This window comes from Ambystoma mexicanum, chromosome 10 (assembly GCF_040938575.1).
Source record: "Ambystoma mexicanum isolate Mex_15411 chromosome 10, UKY_AmexF1_1, whole genome shotgun sequence".
Classification (NCBI taxonomy): domain Eukaryota; kingdom Metazoa; phylum Chordata; class Amphibia; order Caudata; family Ambystomatidae; genus Ambystoma; species Ambystoma mexicanum.
The window spans coordinates 1,561,042,220-1,561,062,863 of NC_090932.1; the positions used below are offsets into that span (position 1 = coordinate 1,561,042,220).

At 47.7% G+C, this 20,644-nt stretch overlaps 2 protein-coding genes across 3 annotated transcripts in view; one reads left to right on the top strand and one right to left on the bottom strand.

Annotated features, from left to right (window-relative positions):
- The window catches only part of BCR (BCR activator of RhoGEF and GTPase), a 684,728-nt gene that overhangs the window by 593,076 nt on the left and 71,008 nt on the right, over window positions 1–20,644 (top strand). For both annotated transcript variants that reach the window (XM_069619855.1, XM_069619856.1), the window contains exons 17-20: window positions 1,533–1,592; window positions 2,922–3,031; window positions 4,830–4,969; window positions 11,901–12,035. In XM_069619855.1, the coding sequence (XP_069475956.1) occupies window positions 1,533–1,592; window positions 2,922–3,031; window positions 4,830–4,969; window positions 11,901–12,035 (445 nt within the window). The remainder of the gene's footprint in view (window positions 1–1,532; window positions 1,593–2,921; window positions 3,032–4,829; window positions 4,970–11,900; window positions 12,036–20,644) is intronic.
- LOC138492584 (E3 SUMO-protein ligase ZBED1-like) overlaps window positions 1–20,644 on the bottom strand; it is a 417,476-nt gene that overhangs the window by 28,273 nt on the left and 368,559 nt on the right. The gene's annotated exons all lie outside the window — the stretch shown is intronic.

Consider the following 20,644-nt stretch of genomic DNA (forward strand, 5'->3'; position numbering starts at 1 on the left):
AGACGAGACCCGCAGCTCCTCGCACAGACGAGACCCGCAGCTCCTCGCACAGACGAGACCCGCAGCTCCTCGCACAGACGAGACCCGCAGCTTCTCACACAGACTGCATCCAGCTTCTGGTAGATGCTTGTAGCTTCTGGTAGACCACACGCATCATTGTACTCCATATATATTTGTTTTTTTAACAGATCGGTTTGTAACTGCTTAGACACGCGTACCTTTAAGGCCCATCCCCTCTGTTGTTCTTGAATAGGGAGACTAATAGACGGGCAGCTCTGCCTATTCACCTCACTCATGGCGTGCAGCGCCCTCTATACTCTAATTCCCCATTCCAGAAAACACACAGACCCTGTCAGTTCATCTCTCATGGCCTCCGGCAGCCTCTGGGCGAGCGGTAATGAGGTACCATCTTGCTGCCCTGCACTGTTGAGACCCGTGGGGCCCGGGCACTCTGCCAACACACCACACGCACTGATGATACCCAAGTACTCTGCCCCACCCACACGTTCATGACGGCGTTCTCTGAAAACGTACCGTGATCTTCAGTACTCCTAGTTCTACTCTTCTTCATCACAGTACTGACACCCTCCTCAGTGGTAAAATCGTTGGGGTTCCTTCGTTATAGCAGGAGGATTATGGGACAGGCCCGCTGCTTCATATCCCGGGATGAGGGGTGGGGGGAGCTTGAATCCCACAGCACTCTTAAACTGCCGCTTCCACTGCGGGTTAGAGTCCCACGTACTAGGACCTTCTACTGCTCTACCAGAGCACCTCCGTCCTGAAGTGATATTTCCGCACCAGCACTTCATCCCTGACATTCACTCCTTCCTGAAACCCAGCAACTAGCGAGCCCCAACGTTGCCCGTCAGCGCTAACCTGTGTTCCTCTGCTGCGCTGCGAGCTCACAGGGGCGCCGCTTCAGTACTCTTCGCGTTACCCGAGTCTATCTTTAGGGGTACGGTGTCGGCTCTGACCCAAGCCATCTGCGCTCCCGGCCCATCGCATCACTCTAGTCTAGTCCCTATCCACAGACTCCGGATTCCGCCCTGAAGCAGGCCCAGGGTGTGCGCGGCGCTCTGCGATAATCTCATATGGGACCCCAGGCGGCTCGGCCAGTGCAGCTCACTCCCGAAGAGCAGCGCCGTTTGAGGGGGCATCCAAGCGCTGAGCTCCTTCAGTCCAGCGTGCCTGACCTTCTGCTCCCGTGCAGCATCCCGCAGCCCGTCCAGTACTGTGACCAACACGGTGCTACCTCAAAGCACCTCAGTCCTGGCCCGCTGCGCTTTCAATGCCAGGGACGACACGGGATATAGCGCCGTGCCATTATGAAGCGCCCTGAATAGCTGGTGTTACTATCGCCAATGTTTAGCGCTGCTGAGATGAGCGTGTGATCGGGAGGCGCTGGACATGATTGGGAGGGGAGGGGTGGGGCGGGGCTGGGGGGTGAATTCTAAGAAGGGCGCCTGTGTTTTGTATAACCAGAGAAGCATTGGATGCAATGAGTAATACAGGGACTTGATTCTGTTTCACAGCTCGAACCGCAAACTCTCCAGGACAAAGACTGGCAGCGAACGGTGATCTCCATGAACGGGGTGAGTATATAAAGTGGGGGCTTCTGCATCTCCGAGAGTGGTGCTGTGAGCTCTGCCCCTCCGCTGGACTGCCACCCTCCTATCGTGCGGTCTGTCTCCCCGCTGTGTGTTCCGTGTCGCCCGCCGCAGGCTGTGCGAGGGCGCCTTATTGCCACCCTGGGGCAGCCAGGGCGGTGTTCCTGCGGCTCTGGCATGGTTCCTGGTGTACCTTGAACGCCCAGATTATGGCATAGTCGGTGGCCGCACTGCCACAGTCTGTGGTGTGTCCCGGCTCTGGCACAGACTCGGGCATAATCTGTGTTTTGCTGTGCAGTTTCTGGCATAGTGTATGTACACTGAGTGTTTCCACTCTGGGACAGTTATGTGACCCAGCTCTGGGAGAGTTGCTGCTGTGTTGGTCCCACCTCTGGGGTGACCAAGGCTGTGCATGTCAGCTCTAGGATCCCTTCGTGCTGTGTGTTGCAGCTCTGTGATCATCGTTGATTTGTGACCAGTGTGACTGCTGTGTGTTTAGTCCCTGGGGTTATCCGTGCCGTGACATGTGCCCAGAATTCTGCAGCATGTGTGCTGTATGATCACACTCCGGGATCGGCCGTTCTACGTGTTCACACTCTGGTTCTGTGATGTGCTCCTGCTCTGTTCATGTCAGTGCGGTGTGTTGCAGCATGTGCGCTGTATGATCACACTGCGGGATCGGCCGTTCTACGTGTTCACACTCTGGTTCTGTGATGTGCGCATGCTCTGTTCATGTCATTGGGGGGGGGGGGAGGTTTCGCAGCATGTGTGCTGTATGATCACACTCCGGGTTCAGCCGGTCTACGTGTTCACACTCTGGTTCTGTGATGTGCTCATGCTCTGTTCATGTCGGTGTGGTGTGTTGCAGCATGTGTGCTGTATGATCACACTCCGCGTTCAGCCGTTCTACGTGTTCACACTCTGGTTCTGTGATGTGCTCATGCTCTGTTCATGTCAGTGCGGTGTGTTGCAGCATGTGCGCTGTATGATCACACTCCGGGAGCAGCCGGTCTACATGTTCACACTCTGGTTCTGTGATGTGCTCATGCTCTGTTCATGTCGCTGGGATGTTGCAGCATGTGTGCTGTATGATCACACTCCGGGAGCAGCCGTTCTACGTGTTGACACTCTGGTTCTGTGATGTGCTCATGCTCTGTTCATGTCAGTGCGGTGTGTTGCAGCATGTGGTTGTTCCTTCCTTGACTATCCTGCTTTGGTCTCAGCCTCGCCCTGGTACTAGCTTGCCTTCCCTGCTTCCAGCATGCCATGTCTGGTGATGCCCGCACCTTAGTGACCCTTTTTTCTCTCCCCTAGATCGACGTGAAGCTTTCAGTGAAGTTCTCAAGCCGAGAGTTCAGCCTGAAGAGGATGCCATCTCGGAAGCAAACCGGCGTCTTCGGTGTCAAAATCGCCATAGTGACCAAGTAAGCAAGTGTGCTGGCTATCAGAAGCGTCCACTCCCTGTCCATCTAGCGCTTTCACTGCAACCATTTCAGCCATGGCACACGCCCCAACTCACTATCTATCTGCAGTCCACTCTCTAACCATAACCCTATCGTTGGAACCATTTCAGCCATGGCACATTTGCCAGCCCTCCATCCGTAGTCCATGCGCTGAGAATCTAGCCCACCATTGCAGCCACTTCAACCATGGCACATTTGCCAGCCCTCCATCCGTAGTCCATGCGCTGAGAATCTAGCCCACCATTGCAGCCACTTCAACCATGGCACATTTGCCAGCCCTCCATCCGTAGTCCATGCGCTGAGAATCTAGCCCACCATTGCAGCCACTTCAACCATGGCACATTTGCTAGCCCTCCATCCTTAGTCCATGCACTGTGGATCTAACTTCTCATTGCAGCCCTTTTAGCCATGAAAAACATGGTTTACAGGTCTTCAAACAGACGGTGTCACATTGAGGGTAACAGCCCCTGGTATTGAAATGAAATACACGGCAGCCACTCCTAATCCTGCGTGTATGAATGGACATCCAGATTGGATTGATGCTGCTAGATGAGGCAAAAAAGAGACTTGCACTTCAACTAAACTGCTCGAGGTGTTCCTACTTGAGCAGTTTAGTTGCACTGTAATTCTGCTGGACAGACTGATGAGGGCTGTTGAAACTACACTTTACCGCTGCACTCCCAATTTTTATGATTAAACTCTGATTCACCTCATCTAGCAGCACCCAATCCAATCTGGGTGCTCCTCCATAGAAGATTTATTGGGTACAGGTGCCCTGCTGCCACCATAGTTATTCAGGAGTAAAAAAAAGGTTATGGTGGTCTGTGGTTTTGTAGTAAGCGTGTAGGAACCAGCTGATCTCATTGGGCTGCTTGAACCATGATGACACTTTTCTCTCACTTGCGGAAAATATTGGTACCCATTATCCTCCATCAGGGCCTCTTATCTCACAAGGCCTTCACTTATTAGTAGAAAACTGTTGTGATTTATTCTTACACAGAAAGACTAGTATTCCTGCTGCTCTACACTGGAAAGCCACAGTCCTAGCTGAGACCAGAAAAGGGGTCACTGAAAAATAGCTGAAGTTGGCATATTGGATATGGTTTCCATTCACTTACGTTTTAGCTTGAAACCTATTGCATGCTCCTGTTTCCGTCTCCCAAGATCAGATTGGCTCTTCAGACAGGACTTGACCCTCTGCTCCTTTAAAGAGTCCCTTGCTTTCTCAATTTGCTGATTTATTTTGGAGGAAAACCTAGGAGTTCAAGAGTGATAACAACAGTTCTGTTTGCTTCCTTGAGATTGCTGCTGATACATAGTCTTTGCCACCTCAGCCTGGCCTCTCTGGCTCGTCACCCGAGGGAAAGTCTAACATCTGTCTCTTTAAACCTTATGGATGGCTCTGCGATGCAATTACTCAGTTGCATCAATGTAGGTCTATTCAAACGCAACACTTCCACCTGAGGGCTCCCTAGTGTTTGAGGTCTGGTGCCATCACCCAGGAAGGGATGCCGGGAGACAGACCGGGGGTAGCATTCTAGACTAGTCTGTAGATACCAGAGGATCCCCATCAAAAACCTGGATCAGCAAGAACCTTGCAGCTCCTCTAAAGGCCTTACAGGTAGCACAAGGAAACTTCTTCTCTGCTCACTGGTCATTCAGCTTTTTTTCTGTGTTCTGTTCTTTCGGTCACACCCACTTGGCCCTCATCCCGGTTCATGTGATTTCCCCTTAACAGAGTTTCTTCTTTTTCATTCAGGAGAGAGCGATCCAAGGTGCCTTATATTGTCCGCCAATGCGTGGAGGAGATTGAGCGGCGGGGGATGGAGGAGGTGGGCATTTACCGTGTGTCTGGAGTGGCCACTGATATCCAGGCTCTGAAAGCTGCTTTTGATGCCAGTAAGTGCCAGCCCTTGCCACCCTGACTCCCAGGGGCTGTGACTGTAGCTCTGCAACACAACCCGTCTGTGTGCTGGTCTGAGAAGCAATAAGTCTGCGCGAAGCTTTGTGAAGGATGCAGTCTATGGGCTCTTGTGAGATGAAGTTGATCTCGTCCTTACTGCAGGGGTTGCACGTGTTGCTGTGGACTCTGAAAGGTTTGTCTGCAAGATAAGTGATCTGCGTGTAAGTTTGGGCTAGAAGGCGGCACCTGTGTGTTTGCTTCTAACCTGTATGATGGCTGGCGTGCGTGCCTTTGAAGTAGTGAACCTTTATGAGCACTCAGCTTAGACTACCAACGCTTACCTGTGCACCATCCCTGACATAGGACAGAGTTCGCTTCAATTAATGAGATCGATCGTGCTCGTTCTTTCATGTGCGAGGGTCCAACAGACTGTCCCACAGTATGGATTTGTGATCTTATGGCAATACTTGCATACTAAGATGCTCCCAATACCTTTATGAAAAGTGAGGGAACAATAAGCAATTCAACACACTGCAATTTTACTACCAATTAAGAAGGTTGGACCACTGTTTAGAGCCCCGAGGAAGAGCAAAGCTCGAAACACGTGTTGGCTTAATAGTTACTGTCTACAAATGGTGAATTGCAGTAAATATGACACATGCTTCTGGAATAATGAATTATTGAGACCTAATCATATAGTGATTCATAATTAGACGTTGGATTCCTCTGGTATTAAAGACTAAGCCCACGTCTACAATATATTTTGCGGAAGCACCGTTTGAAAGCAATGCCCGCATCTGTATTTTTTTAGACAGCAGGTACGTTTGCTTCTTAGTTACCCAGCAATGTGTATTCCTTTATTCGAGTGAAGAGCAGCTAAAATAGCTTGTTTCATGGAATGAACCCCAGAAAAGACCTCACTCATGTTTGAGCTTTCTGCCCTCCAGAGGAGACTATTCATTTGTTCGAGGACTTCTCACACCCACTCGAGCACCTAGGTCACTTGTTGTTCTTGGTGCCGTACCACAGGAGACTATTTGCAGATAGTGCGAACCCATTAGTATTTGCATCACAAGCAGTTCTCCTCGGAATTAGGGTGCCAACAGCAATCACCGATAAGTGTGTTTTCGCCTGGGGGTCACCAGTTGATGATTTTTGACATTGTTGGCTGTCTTTTGAGTCTGGCCTGCTTGTCAGTGATGGTGGGTGGTTGTGCATGTGTCTTATCTGTCAGTGCGTTCATCTGAATTTCTGAGCTGAAAGACTATGCATGTGTAGAGACAGCATGTGCATGAGTGTTTTGACAAGGAGTGAGGCAAGCTTGTTTACAGTTCTCGGGATTGATACAGTGGGTAAATGTGCATTTCAGAGCTGCGAGAGCAAGTGGAGAGGTTTGAGCTGTGTGTCCTAAATCCATGTGTAGGTCTGAGCTGCAGATCGGTGTTTACATTTTCAGTTCGGCGCTTTCACTTTGGGCGCTGCTAGTTCGTTGATCCATATGGTATTCTGAGCTGCGGGTCGGTTGCTCTGTGTACAGTTCTGCGCTTTCACTCTTGGCACTGCTGGTTAGAGGATTCATGTGCTATTCTGAGCTGTGTGTCGGTTGCTCTGTGTGCAGTTCTGCGCTTTCACTCTTGGCACTGCTGGTTAGTGTATCCATGTGCTATTCTGAGCTGTGTGTCGGTTGCTATGTGTGCAGGTTTGCGCTTGCACTCTTGGCACTGCTGGTTAGTGTATCCATGTGCTATTCTGAGCTGTGTCGTTTGCTCTGTGTGCAGTTCCGCGCTTTCACTCTTGGCACTGCTGGTTAGTGTATCCATGTGCTATTCTGAGCTGTGTCGTTTGCTCTGTGTGCAGTTCCGCGCTTTCACTCTTGGCACTGCTGGTTAGTGTATCCATGTGCTATTCTGAGCTGTGTGTCGGTTGCTCTGTGTGCAGTTCTGCGCTTTCACTTTTTGCACTGCTGGTTAGAGGATTCATGTGCTATTCTGAGCTGCGGGTCGGTTGCTCTGTGTGCAGTTCTGCACTTTCACTCTTGGCACTGCTGGTTAGTGTATCCATGTGCTATTCTGAGCTGTGTCGGTTGCTCTGTGTGCAGTTCTGTACTTGCACTCTTGGCACTGCTGGTTAGTGTATCCATGTGCTATTCTGAGCTGCGGGTCGGTTGCTCTGTGTACAGTTCTGCGCTTTCACTCTTGGCACTGCTGGTTAGAGGATTCATGTGCTATTCTGAGCTGTGTGTCGGTTGCTCTGTGTGCAGTTCTGCGCTTTCACTCTTGGCACTGCTGGTTAGTGTATCCATGTGCTATTCTGAGCTGTGTGTCGGTTGCTCTGTGTGCAGTTCTGCGCTTGCACTCTTGGCACTGCTGGTTAGTGTATCCATGTGCTATCTTGGCACTGCTGGTTAGTGTATCCATATGCTATTCTGAGCTGTGTGTCGGTTGCTCTGTGTGCAGTTCTGTACTTGCACTCTTGGCACTGCTGGTTAGTGTATCCATGTGCTATTCTGAGCTGTGTGTCGGTTGCTCTGTGTGCAGTTCTGCGCTTTCACTCTTGGCACTGCTGGTTAGTGTATCCATGTGCTATTCTGAGCTGTGTGTCGGTTGCTCTGTGTGCAGTTCTGCGCTTTCACACTTGGCACTGCTGGTTAGTGTATCCATGTGCTATTCTGAGCTGTGTGTCGGTTGCTCTGTGTGCAGTTCTGCGCTTTCACTTTTTGCACTGCTGGTTAGAGGATTCATGTGCTATTCTGAGCTGCGGGTCGGTTGCTCTGTGTGCAGTTCTGCACTTTCACTCTTGGCACTGCTGATTAGTGTATCCATGTGCTATTCTGAGCTGTGTCGGTTGCTCTGTGTGCAGTTCTGTACTTGCACTCTTGGCACTGCTGGTTAGTGTATCCATGTGCTATTCTGAGCTGCGGGTCGGTTGCTCTGTGTACAGTTCTGCGCTTTCACTCTTGGCACTGCTGGTTAGAGGATTCATGTGCTATTCTGAGCTGTGTGTCGGTTGCTCTGTGTGCAGTTCTGCGCTTTCACTCTTGGCACTGCTGGTTAGTGTATCCATGTGCTATTCTGAGCTGTGTGTCGGTTGCTCTGTGTGCAGTTCTGCGCTTTCACTTTTTGCACTGCTGGTTAGAGGATTCATGTGCTATTCTGAGCTGCGGGTCGGTTGCTCTGTACAGTTCTGCGCTTTCACTCTTGGCACTGCTGGTTAGAGGATTCATGTGCTATTCTGAGCTGTGTGTCGGTTGCTCTGTGTGCAGTTCTGCGCTTTCACTCTTGGCACTGCTGGTTAGTGTATCCATGTGCTATTCTGAGCTGTGTGTCGGTTGCTATGTGTGCAGTTCTGCGCTTGCACTCTTGGCACTGCTGGTTAGTGTATCCATGTGCTATTCTGAGCTGTGTCGTTTGCTCTGTGTGCAGTTCCGCGCTTTCACTCTTGGCACTGCTGGTTAGTGTATCCATGTGCTATTCTGAGCTGTGTGTCGGTTGCTCTGTGTGCAGTTCTGTACTTGCACTCTTGGCACTGCTGGTTAGTGTATCCATGTGCTATTCTGAGCTGTGTGTCGGTTGCTCTGTGCAGTTCTGCGCTTTCACTCTTGGCACTGCTGATTAGTGGATTCATGTGCTATTCTGAGCTGTGTGTCGGTTGCTCTGTGTGCAGTTCTGTACTTGCACTCTTGGCACTGCTGGTTAGTGTATCCATGTGCTATTCTGAGCTGTGTGTCGGTTGCTCTGTGTGCAGTTCTGTACTTGCACTCTTGGCACTGCTGGTTAGTGTATCCATGTGCTATTCTGAGCTGTGTGTCGGTTGCTCTGTGTGCAGTTCTGTACTTGCACTCTTGGCACTGCTGGTTAGTGTATCCATGTGCTATTCTGAGCTGTGTGTCGGTTGCTCTGTGTGCAGTTCTGCGCTTTCACTCTTGGCACTGCTGGTTAGTGTATCCATGTGCTATTCTGAGCTGTGTGTCGGTTGCTCTGTGTGCAGTTCTGCGCTTTCACTTTTTGCACTGCTGGTTAGAGGATTCATGTACTATTCTGACCTGTGTCGGTTGCTCTGTGTGCAGTTCTGTGCTTTCACTCTTGGCACTGCTGGTTAGCGGATTCATGTGCTATTCTGAGCTGTGTCGGTTGCTCTGTGTGCAGTTCTGCACTTTCACTCTTGGCACTGCTGGTTAGAGGATTCATGTGCTATTCTGAGCTGCGGGTCGGTTGCTCTGTGTGCAGTTCTGCGCTTTCACTCTTGGCACTGCTGGTTGGTGGATCCATGTGCTATTCTGAGCTGCGGGTCGTTTGCTCTGTGTGCAGTTCTGTGTTTTCACTCTTTACACTGCTGGTTAGTGGATCCATGTGCTATTCTGAGCTGTGTGTCGGTTGCTCTGTGTGCAGTTCTGTGTTTTGAATCCACGTGCAGTTCTGAACTTTGATTTTGAGTCCACTTGCTGTGCGAATTACTTGATCCTAGAAGGTTTAAGTGGGTTGCTAAATCGAGGGGCCAGAACGAACCACAAAGCAATATTTGTGGCCGTGTTCTAGGAGGCCTGGTGCAGTCTCAGAATCCCAAGGATATACAAGGCCAAAGTAACGAAAGGAGAGTGGCCTTTCGTACCTGGAATGATGGTGAGTAAAATTTGTTTAAAACGGTGTGTTAAAAATAATTAATGTGTAGTAAAAAGCAACTAAAATTAAAATTGAAAGAAAATCTAAATAGGTCAATGCACGTTCCAATCCCTCAGTTTTTCTTAAGGGACTCCATTCCTATGTGTTCATTTTATGAACTAATTCTAATGTTAAACAGTTGGAAAAAAGTCAATCATTCACTATATTATACCTTCCCTTCAGTGCTAGCAAACACATCATCTTATTATTATGTACATACCGGATGATGTGACTGTAAACATGGCTGATAATCACATCTGATGAGGAATAGCAGTGTTATTCTCATTACTTAACCATGCTAGGAAATCGGGGAAGACGGACCCTGGATCCCCCGCCCAAGGACACATTTTCACATCTGCCAGGGCTGAGCCCTCCCCCGCCCATTTACAGCTCTGCTTGATTGATGTGCCTTTCTGAGCTGTGTGTCAGTGGATCCCGGTGCCATTCTGAACTATGGGTCAGTAGATCCATGTGCCATTCAGATCTGTGATCCAGTGGAGCCATGTGCCATTCTGATCTCTAGGTGAGTGGCTCTATGTGCAGTTCTGGGCTGCAAGTCATTTGACCCGTGTGCTAGAGATGTTTCTAGGGGTAGGCAAAGCAGGCAGCAGCCAGGGCGCTGAATGGGAAGTTGCACTGCATAGGCAGGTGTGAATCAAACCCCATATTGATGTTTTTATCTAATTAAGATCCTAATTGTGTAGTGGTAGGGATCAGAAGCCATCTCTGCTTTGTTTCACGGTCTCACCAGCCTCCCTCCCACATGCTGGCAGCACAGCCTTTGTTCATCTACCACTCCAATCATTAGCACCTCTATGGCGGTCTAATGTGACTTAACTTGTGTGGGGCCTCTGGCATCCTTGTGCAAGGTGTGAGAATTGGACCCTGAAAGAGACTTGAGAGGGAAGGACTAAGGAGGTGCTAAAAACCCAAATGAGACAGATAACCCCCACCCTTCCCATCCAAACGAGACGAAAGAGAAAGCAAATTGAGAAGGCAACGAAACAAGTGTCCCATTGGATATAAAGCAGAAGGAGAGGGGAATAAGAGCAAAGGAAAGCAGCGGATTTAATAAAAATTAAAAGGGTGAGTGGAATAAAGAAAAGGAAGTGGAAACAAACAAGTAGAGAGTGCTACAGAATGCAAGCCAGCACAGTAGAAGGGGACCAGGAAAGAGTGCAGTAGACAGAGAAAGATGAAAGGAAGGAAATACGTACAGCTTTGAGAGCATGGTATAGTCTAAAAGAATACAAGGATGTTTGGAATGAGTGATAATTGAAAGATGAGATTGGAAAAAAAAACAGGAGAGAGATGGGGCGGGTAGTGAGATGCATACAAAGTCTGGGGATTGGTTGTGCAACGTGGCAGAGTTTGCAGCATGGAAGCAGGCTGTGCACGCATTACGGTGTAAGGGGACTTATTTTTTGTCTTTTGCATTTTACACCATATTGCCTAGAAACGCAACTGCTTGTCATTCTGAATTGTGAGTTAGTGAATCTGTGCTGGTCTGAGCTGCGGTTTGGTGGCTTTGTGTGTGGTTGTCAGTTGTCGGTAGATCTGTGTGTAGTTCATTGTTTATAATCAATATGCATTTCTAAGCTTGGATCCATGCGCTGAGCTGTGAGTGAGTTGATCCAAGTGCCATTTTGAATTCCGAGTCAGTGGATCTTTGTGCTATTTTAAACTGTGCATCGGCTGATCTGTGTGCAATTCTGAACTTTGAGTCAGTGGATCACTGACTTCTGAGCTCCAAGTCAGTAAATTTAAGATCACTTCTGAGCTGTGAAAATGTGGATCCAGGTGCCATTCGGAGCTGTCAGTGCACCCATGTGCCGCTGTGAGTCAGTGGATCCATTTGCTGTTCAGGGAATCTGTGTGCATTTCTGAGCTACAAGTCAGTGGATCTGTGTACCTTTGAGCTGTGAGCCAATAATTTAGTGCACCAGCGAGTAAGTGGATTCAATGTGCACTTCGAAGCCATGAGTCATTGGATCCATGTTCCATTCTGAACTTCGAGTCAGTGGATCTGTGTGCAATTCTGAACTTCGAGTCAGTGGATCTGTGTGCAATTCTGAACTACAAGTCCAAGAATGTGGTGGTCACTTGTGAGTTGAGTCCGTGGATCTGTGTGCCATTTGAAGCTGTGAGGCAGTGGATCACTGTGCACCTCTGTGCTGCAGTTTATAAGTAAGCACCACTTGTTCTTGTGTGCCTATAGGATAGGTTACACATGGGTAAATGTCATCCGTTCCATGCTTTTTTCTTCCAGATAACAAAGATGTGTCCGTGATGATGAGTGAGATGGATGTCAACGCCATAGCGGGTACACTGAAGCTGTATTTCCGAGAGCTCCCCGAACCTCTCTTCACTGATGAGCTGTACCCCAATTTTGCAGAGGGTATTGGTAGGTGGACCTGTTGTTTATTAGCAAGTTTTCATGCCAGTTCAGCTTTTAGTTCTTCATAATTGTCTGGTCTATGATTTGACTTTGTGACCCTATGTTCAAGGGGCATCTACGGACACCACTGCCGGACCTCACACAGGGGAGACCGCAGGTGCCGGTAGAAAGCCTTTTGCTTTATTTTTCTCAGATCCACGACAGAAGAACGAGGGTCATAATGTTAAAAATATAGGTCATTCAATGGATTGCATTCTCTCGCAGATTCCTCATCAGATGGACATCCCTTACCAGCGTCAGCCGCTCAGAAACCGTTTTGACAGGGGATCTCCGGACGTGACGTCGGCTGAATATATTTTTCTGAGGCTTGTGGATCTGCTTAGATTGCATGCTATGCATAGGCCGACATCTAGTGGTAGTCACTGAGTATTACATGATTTGTTTTTCGAAATGCAAAAAGGACGTCGACTGGGCGCGTTACTAATACTATCCCTAGTGTGCTGTCTACTGTACCCATGGTCCTACACACGTCGAGGTCCCTCAGATTCTTTTTTCCACCATCATAGTCGCACGTTGCAGAGTTCTTCTTTGCTATATGCCTTTATTACTACAAGTTTAATATCTTATTTCCATTGGCCTTCGTCTTCCACCTCCAAGAATTCTTCGACAGCGCTCGGTAGAAGAGAAGCCCTCGTTCGAGGGACATTGACTGCAGCCCACACAGGCCTCACCGGGCTTTGGCCCTTTACAGTAGGGAGAGCGGGGGAGGTCATGTACTCTTTATGTTGGAGATTTTCTATTTCCCTAACTTCCCTTCCATTGTTCTGCTGCCTTATTCTTCCACTATGGAAAATAGACCTTTTTAATTTTGCCCTTCTTGCGGTCGAAAATATCCCTGGAAAGACACGCACTGGGTGTGCAACCATTGTCTTCCACGCGATCAGGTCGAGAAGCATTGCAAGCCCTGCAGGCTTTTCAGATCCAAGACCTTAAAAGATGGACGGATGAAACATTGGGCTGCTCACGCCATGCAGGCCGAAGCCTCCATAGACGTGGCGGGTGAATCCGACAACGGCAGCAGCCGCTTCTTATTGACACCGAAGATGATCAAGGTTTGACAGAACTCCAGGTGCAAGGCCTAGACTCCAATAAGCAGGCCGATGGTCTGCCACAGAGAAGACACCCGGCGGCAAGAGCACACAATATATTGAACACACTAAAAACACAACCCCAAGCCAAACGCTGATCTCGTCGTCGGCTGTTCACGGCCACGCCGTGTCAAAGGAGAGGGATAAATCTAAAGCCTGCTGTCCTCTGGGCCCTCGCCCCAGAAAGGGCTCCAAAACAAGCATTGAGTAAGCCTGTTTCTGACACTATGCCCAAAAAGCCTGTCTTCCGCGCGTAGAGGAGCGCACAACAAAAGACAAATCTTCGACGCACCCTGCAGGCCCGTCAAAAATGCAGCAGCTCATACATAAACCCATCCTAAAGACACTGCTTAAGGTTAAAGCGTCGACATACTCTAGTTTTTCAATGGAAAAAACATACAGCCCACAAGAAACTGACTATACACCCTCTGAGGATACCCTGGGGTAATGCACAGGGTCAGTTAACCGGATTTTAAAGAGGGTATAAAAAGTCTAGCAATGACGCCCGATTTGGATTCTCTCTCGTGCAACTCCAGTTGGAGGTTGCATTTGTCAGTTCACCCACGTATGAGAGGGGGATCACATCCAACAAGTGGGTGTTGTCCACCGTGGCAGGGCGATACTGCATCAAACGTCTGGAAAGACTCCAAAATCATCCGCCAACACATTACAAGACGACACCACAAGAAAGACTAGTTATGCTACAAGAAGTACAGTCCCTACTGGAAAAAGGCGCAGTAGAAATAGTTCCAGCAAACCAGGTAAACAAGGGTATCTATTCAAGGTACGTCCTTGTGCCAAAGAAAGACTTAACTATGCGACCTGTACTAGACTTGCACCCAGCGAACACATATGTCAAACCTCAAAAGATGTGCATGACAACGCTACAGGAAGTAATCTCTCTGTTAAAACAGGGGGATTCCATGGCAACACTGGGAATGAAAGATGCATACTTTCATATTTCAATGTTCCAAGCACACAGAAAATATCTGCGCTTCAAAATAGTAGGCGAATATTTCAAATTCAAGGTATTCTCCTTCGGCATCTCACCAGCTCCAAGGGTGTTTGTAAAAGTATCAGCAGTAGTGGCAGCACACCTACGCAGAGAATCAATCCCAGTGTACTCTTAGCTGGACGATTGGCTAATAACAGGAGAGGCACCCCAAATATGAAAACTCAACACCAAAAGAACAATCAATCTGTTGTTCCAATTAGGGTTCTCCATCAACGAGAAAAATTAAAGTCCCGTCCCCAGTCAGGTAAAACAATTCCTGGGTGCAATTATAAAGGCTCAAGAGGAACTAGTCTTCTCCTCAAACGAAAGTACAGAACATGTTATTTAAGGTACCTCAATACATAGCCGGTCGCAAGATAACCACCCGCAAGTAAGTGTACCTGCTCGGGTTGATGGCTTCTTGCATTTACCTTGTTCCACACGCGCGGCTGCAAATGCGCCCAATGCAAGAGTGGATAGCGAAACAATGGGATCAGGCAAGCGGTCAGTGGGACGATCTAGTGGTTGTTTCACTAACCTTAGTACAAGCTCTATGCTGGTGGACAAAAGATAACATGTTAAAAGGAAAACCTTTTTTCCGCAAACCACCAGTACAAGCCACTCACAAAAGACGCCTCACTCTTTGGATGGGGAGCTCATTACCTTCATCATACTGCATGCGGCGTGTGGACACAGGCAACAGCCAAAAGCCACATAAACATGCTAGAATTGCTAGCAGTCCTCAAAGCACTACAAGCATTTCAACAACACCTACTCGGACAAACAGTGCAAGTCCACACAGACAGTACCACTGCCATTTTGTATCTAAGCAAACAGGGAGGAACACACTCTGTCCAAGTTGTCCCCAAAGATTTGGAAGTGGTTGCTCAAACGAAACATGTTCCTAGTCTCACATGTTCAAGGGGAACTCAGTGCTCGCAGACACACTAATCAGAGGTCTACTACTGCCCGCAGAACACAAGTGGCAAAGTCACAAAGGTATTTTAAACAAGATCTTCATCCAATGGGGGAATCCACCTCTAGACTTGTTTGCAACAAAGCAAAATGCGTGATGCGCATACTTTGCATCCAAGTTTCCCCAACCAGGGTCCAAGGGGAACGCCCTGTGGATGAGTTGGTCAGGAATGTATATTTAACTGGGACGAGTAGGAGAGAGAGGAGAGAACCTGCAGCGTAGGGGAAGCCTCCTGACATTATGCCTTGTGGAGATGGAGCCCGCAACTTTCATGGAGGCAGAGTACGCCAGTACAAGACGCTGAAGGCCTGACATGTATCCATGCGAGAAACGCATTGTGAGGAAGGATAGAGGAACGAGCTGTCTGGTGATGGTATGACCACAAGCACAGCATGGTGGCAGGACGCCAAAAGAACGATGCAGAGATTGCTGGTAAGGGAAGCGTGGAAAGCTTGCGACCTCCAGCACGATTGCAGAGCCATAACCCATCGAGGAACGAGAATCTGACGAGCGAGAGGAACGAGAAAGCACACCTGAGCGAGAGCCGAGCCCTGCCAGATACCAGGGGAACTGGGAGAAGCGGGAGGCAGCTAGGGTATAAACCAGAATAAACTCGTAACTGATAATCCAGTAAGGGAAGAGGGTTATTTTACAAGGAGAGAAAATCGTCCCAGTCATAAGGACGAGAAACTAACACTAAGACTTTGTAATTGGAATTGTAAGCCAGTATGAATAACACAAATATTATATAGATACTCTCGTCCCAGTCCTAAGGACGCGATAACATTAGAGACACCAGTTAAGAAAAGAAGTGAGAAACCTGCAACAGTGGGGTGTTAAGCAACCCAGGAGGGGAACAAGCAAAGACCTGGGAGGAAAGAAAGAAACCATATAACGAATTGAAGACTGGAGCATGTCTAACATAAGAATATTTAATGAGAAACAGGATACAACAATCTTGAATGAACAAGATAAAAGGAGAGCCATTGTAAGAGAGCGAGGTTATGATGAAGAAAGCCTAAAAAGGGGTTAAGAAAAACCCAACTCAGCAAAGCCTGATTGTAAAGAGATGAAAGGGACTACGAGTAATGACAAGTGTAAACAAGACCTGAAGGGAAGTTACTGTAAATATGGAACCACAGAAAATACAAAAGCCAAGACTATTCTTAAAGAATTACAAGAATTTATTCAGGGAGATGAGGTCGAGAAATATATCTACCATAGAGAGAGACTGTAAATTAGCCTATTGGAAAACAAAGAAAAGACCAGACGAAGATGATACATTCTCTTGGCCTATTTAAGTTGGTTAAATTTAGTGGTAGGGTCAGGTTGTTAGTTTGGACGGAGGACATTTTTACTTTGGACTTTCTAACAACTGACGGGCACCTTTAGTTTCCTTAGAAAGGTAGGGTATTCCCTTTAGTGATAGGGAAAATTAGGCCTTTAACTTAAAAGTTTAATAAAGGTATTGAAACATGGCCTCAGTGTGCAGATGGAGATGATTTGAGGCGCGGAGTATGGAATGCAGGCTAGACCCTAGCGCTTGTCCCACCGCTACAGTGATGGGAGTTCCTTCTGTCAATGGCCTCTACAGGTCTTCAGATAGGCACAGTCAAGGGCTATTTGGCAGCTTTGTCTGTTTTCAATAGGTCTCCAGATCAAGGATCCTTCTTCACGGTCCCAGTATTGACCCAGTTCCTTGTTAATAGGTTTTCCGCCTACTCCATATTTGGTTCCGGACTGGGACCTAAACTTGGTTTTGACATTCTTGATGGCTGCTCTGTTTGAGCCTATGCATACATGTCCTATCAGGCTACTTAGCCTGAAAATGGCTTACCTGGTGTCGATCACGTCAACAAGATGTGTAAGTGAGCTGCAGGCACATTTCTCGTTATTCTTCAAGGGCAAAGCTTTACTCAATGTGCGTCCTAAATTTCTGCCTAAAGTGGTTTCTGAATTTCACATGTCGCAGAGCATTTATTTGCCAGTGTTTAATCCTTCTCTGCATCCTTCTCAGGATGAGGAGAGGCTACACAGGCTGGAGAGGGCACTCAGCTTTTATGTGGATAGGACAGCGGAATTTGGGCGCAATGACTAACTCTTTTTGGCTTTCTCTCCGTCCAGCGAAGGTCTGGCTGTGTCCAAGCAGAAAATCTCTTGGTGGATAACTCGCTGAATTGCAGAGTGTTATCGGAGAGCAGGTAAATATCTGCCACCAGGCATCAGAGCACATTCCACCAGGGGTGTGCCAGCATCATCCGCATTTCAGAGGGGTGTGCCAGTGAAGAAAATATGTCGAGAAGCGATGTGGCCGTCGCTCCACACGTTCACCAAGCATTATTGCTTGGATGTGGCACGTGGCTCGGACTCTCGTTTCAGCAGAGAAGTGTTGCAGAGCTTGTTTGCTGGAAGACTTTCATCCTGCCTCTGCATTCTGTGCTGCTTTGGGAGTCTGTCTGATGAGGAATCTGCAGGAGAATGCAATCCATTGTAGGAGAAATTACTTACCAATAATATTCTTTCTATGAATTCTTCTCCCGTAGATTCCTCATCACCCTCCTGTCCGGCCCACTATGAATGTGGTCTGCTGTCTATATCTGATTGTCTTCTTCTAATGGGAAGAGGTTATGGTGATTAGGTGTTAGGCACACTTTGATGCCTTGCTGTATTTGTACGGTCTGTCTATGACATACAGTGCGTTTCAGTTCCTTAACCTAAAAAGTTTTTGGGCTCTTTTTAAGCTGAATCCTATGGATTCTTCCTCCACGGCTGCTGAGCTGAGGGGGGAAAAAGGTGGGAAATTAAGGTACGTGGGGGGCATAGTGACATAATATATGGACGGCCGATGTGGCGTACAGAGCCGTCGAGTGACACGGTCGAGTCAAGAGGAGTCGACGGTCAATATCAAGGCATACTAAACCCCCTGTCGAAAAGGTTTCCGAGCAGCTGACGCTGGAGAGGATATCTAGCTGATGAGGATTCTGCGGAAGAAAAATCTATAGAAAGAACATTACTGTTAAGTATCTTCTCATTTGCGTTAATTAAATGTCCACATTTTGTAACCGATTACACCAAACTATAAATGAAAGACGTAAATGAATTCACAATAAACAAGTAAAAGAATATTGTGAATCATTTCGGCATTCAGTCATAGAGGATAATTATATAGGATGTGTAAATTGCACATTAGGGACCGCAACTGCACCTTGGTGTCCGCCTCTGTGTGATTTTCATAATTTGCTCTATGAAGTACAAAAAATGTGTGTTCAATCTTCCAACTCTAATTTGTGCACTTCATAATTCAAAGACGTCAAGTGCCTGCGCAGTGTACGCTTGCAGGAGGCATGGCAGGTGTAAAGACAGGCAGATTGCATAAGAAACTATGCATTTATGCCAACATATATTATTATTTTTTGCCTGTGGGGTGTATGGCGCAGGGTGATTTGGTAGTTTCATTGTGTGCCCTTGATCAGCCTACCAGCAAAAAAAAACTAAAATGCCGATTTGAGTGTTCTAAGCGTTGCGAAGCCAGACGTATGCCTTTTAAACAACGTTTTTACACCTAGTTTAACACTCCTGGGACTTAGATAATGGTCTTCCATTGAATAGCTCGACGTGTAGCTCTGAATTGTCCATAAACGGCAGATAGCCGTGGTATATTCACTTGCTTGATCTATAGAATTAGAGGATTTGCGGGGGAGGGAGAATACAGTTAGCAAACCAGTGTTCCTCTTCATTGAATCAAAAGCTGTGAAACGATTTAAAGCAGTTGCTAAGTTATATTATAATGATCTGAGACAGGAAAGCCACAGAGACCTATTGCTAGGAATGGGATCAGAGTTTAGTCTACAAATGGAAAGTTACATAAACAAAGAGCCTTAAGTAAAGAACGAAAGGCCAAAAAGAGAATGTTGCATGGGTTGGCCAGAGGCAAAAGCTGCATCCTGAAATGTTCAACAGCGCGCACACACACACACACACACACCAGGGCTTCCCGCTCAATTATGGAATAATCTGGCTCACTTCAGGTCAAAGTCCTAGAAGGACAAAGCACCATTTCCACAAACCACCAATACGCTGACTCCAGGTAGTACCTAACCCATAGGCACTAGTGTCCACACTCAACATAGAAGGCCAATTTACAAGGAAGCCATGAATCTCTAACGACCTTTATCCCATTAAAACAATGTTCCATCTCATCGCTCCATTTAAACCTTACTCCCTTCTTTAAGAGGCACCTTAGTGGTTCCAGGTTATGTGCAAAAGACTTGACCTATAGCACATCAATGGGGGACTGAGTGTCTCCTCTATGGCCTTGCGTGATTTAACCTCTGGCCTAGTATCTGCTCTTGCAATAATATGCCCGAAGCAGTCCACCTTGCACTTCCCATATCTAAGCATCAATCCACTGGCAGATAATACTCTGTGTTATGCTCCAAAGCATAATCATTTTATTCGTATTCTCCCCGTACACGAGAATATCATCTTGGGACACAACAGCACCACAGAAGGTTGAACATGGCAGGTACAGTTGCTAACATCGAGATACTTGTGTTTCAACATACTCAGAATTTATATCAAAATTTCAGGTTCAAGCCTTTGTCAAATCAGGGAATTGATTAACTATCTGCAGAAGAAACGGCTACATCCATCTTCAGCCATGGATTCTGCCCCCTCATCCAATCCCTGGCTTTTGTTACTTTGCCTGGGCCATTCAGTACTTGCTGGTCTCCCCAAACTCTTTTTTTGGCCTTGAAAGCAGTGCGCCATAAAGCAGCCATGAGTGACATGTGGCTTCATTAGAGACTCCAGTCTTATAACTCCATCTTTCGAAGCCTGCACTGGCCTTCTCTTGAGGTTCCACTATAAGATAGTCCATCTTTGCCGTTAAGGTCTGCATCCTGCCGCATTTTCCCGGCCAGCGTACTGACCCCTGTCTAGGTCGACTGCTCCGGCCTATCTCGATTCCACACAACCATTGACTTGGCCCCTAAAATGCGTTGTACTCTTGGTACACACACCACTCCTCATCACTTGCAAGTACACTACAGTACGCACATCTGCCTACTATACACATCACCACATACTTACTGCTCACCCTTCAGACCCTAACTTGGGCGCCGCTCCTCCCCATTACCATCCAGGACCACGCTGCACTCTCCCCCCACATCCCGCACAACCTCACTGCATGAAGTACTGCTCACCTTCAGCATGACAGGTCACAATCCCTACCTAAATGCCCCAGCTCTATGGTTGTTACATTTCTCCTTCAAACCTACCCCTAATCAACCATGCCCTATTCTCACTAGAAACTCCAGGCTCGGCTCGCGCCTGCGTCACCAACCACCCAGCCAATCTTCAAGTTTTAGTCAACCATGTGCAACCTCAGTTAGAAACCAAAGATTAGCCTCTAGATGCCATCACTGGTCCTACCACCTAAACAACCCTGCTATTGACAAAACCTCCAACTCTAGCAATAACATAACTACTGCCTACC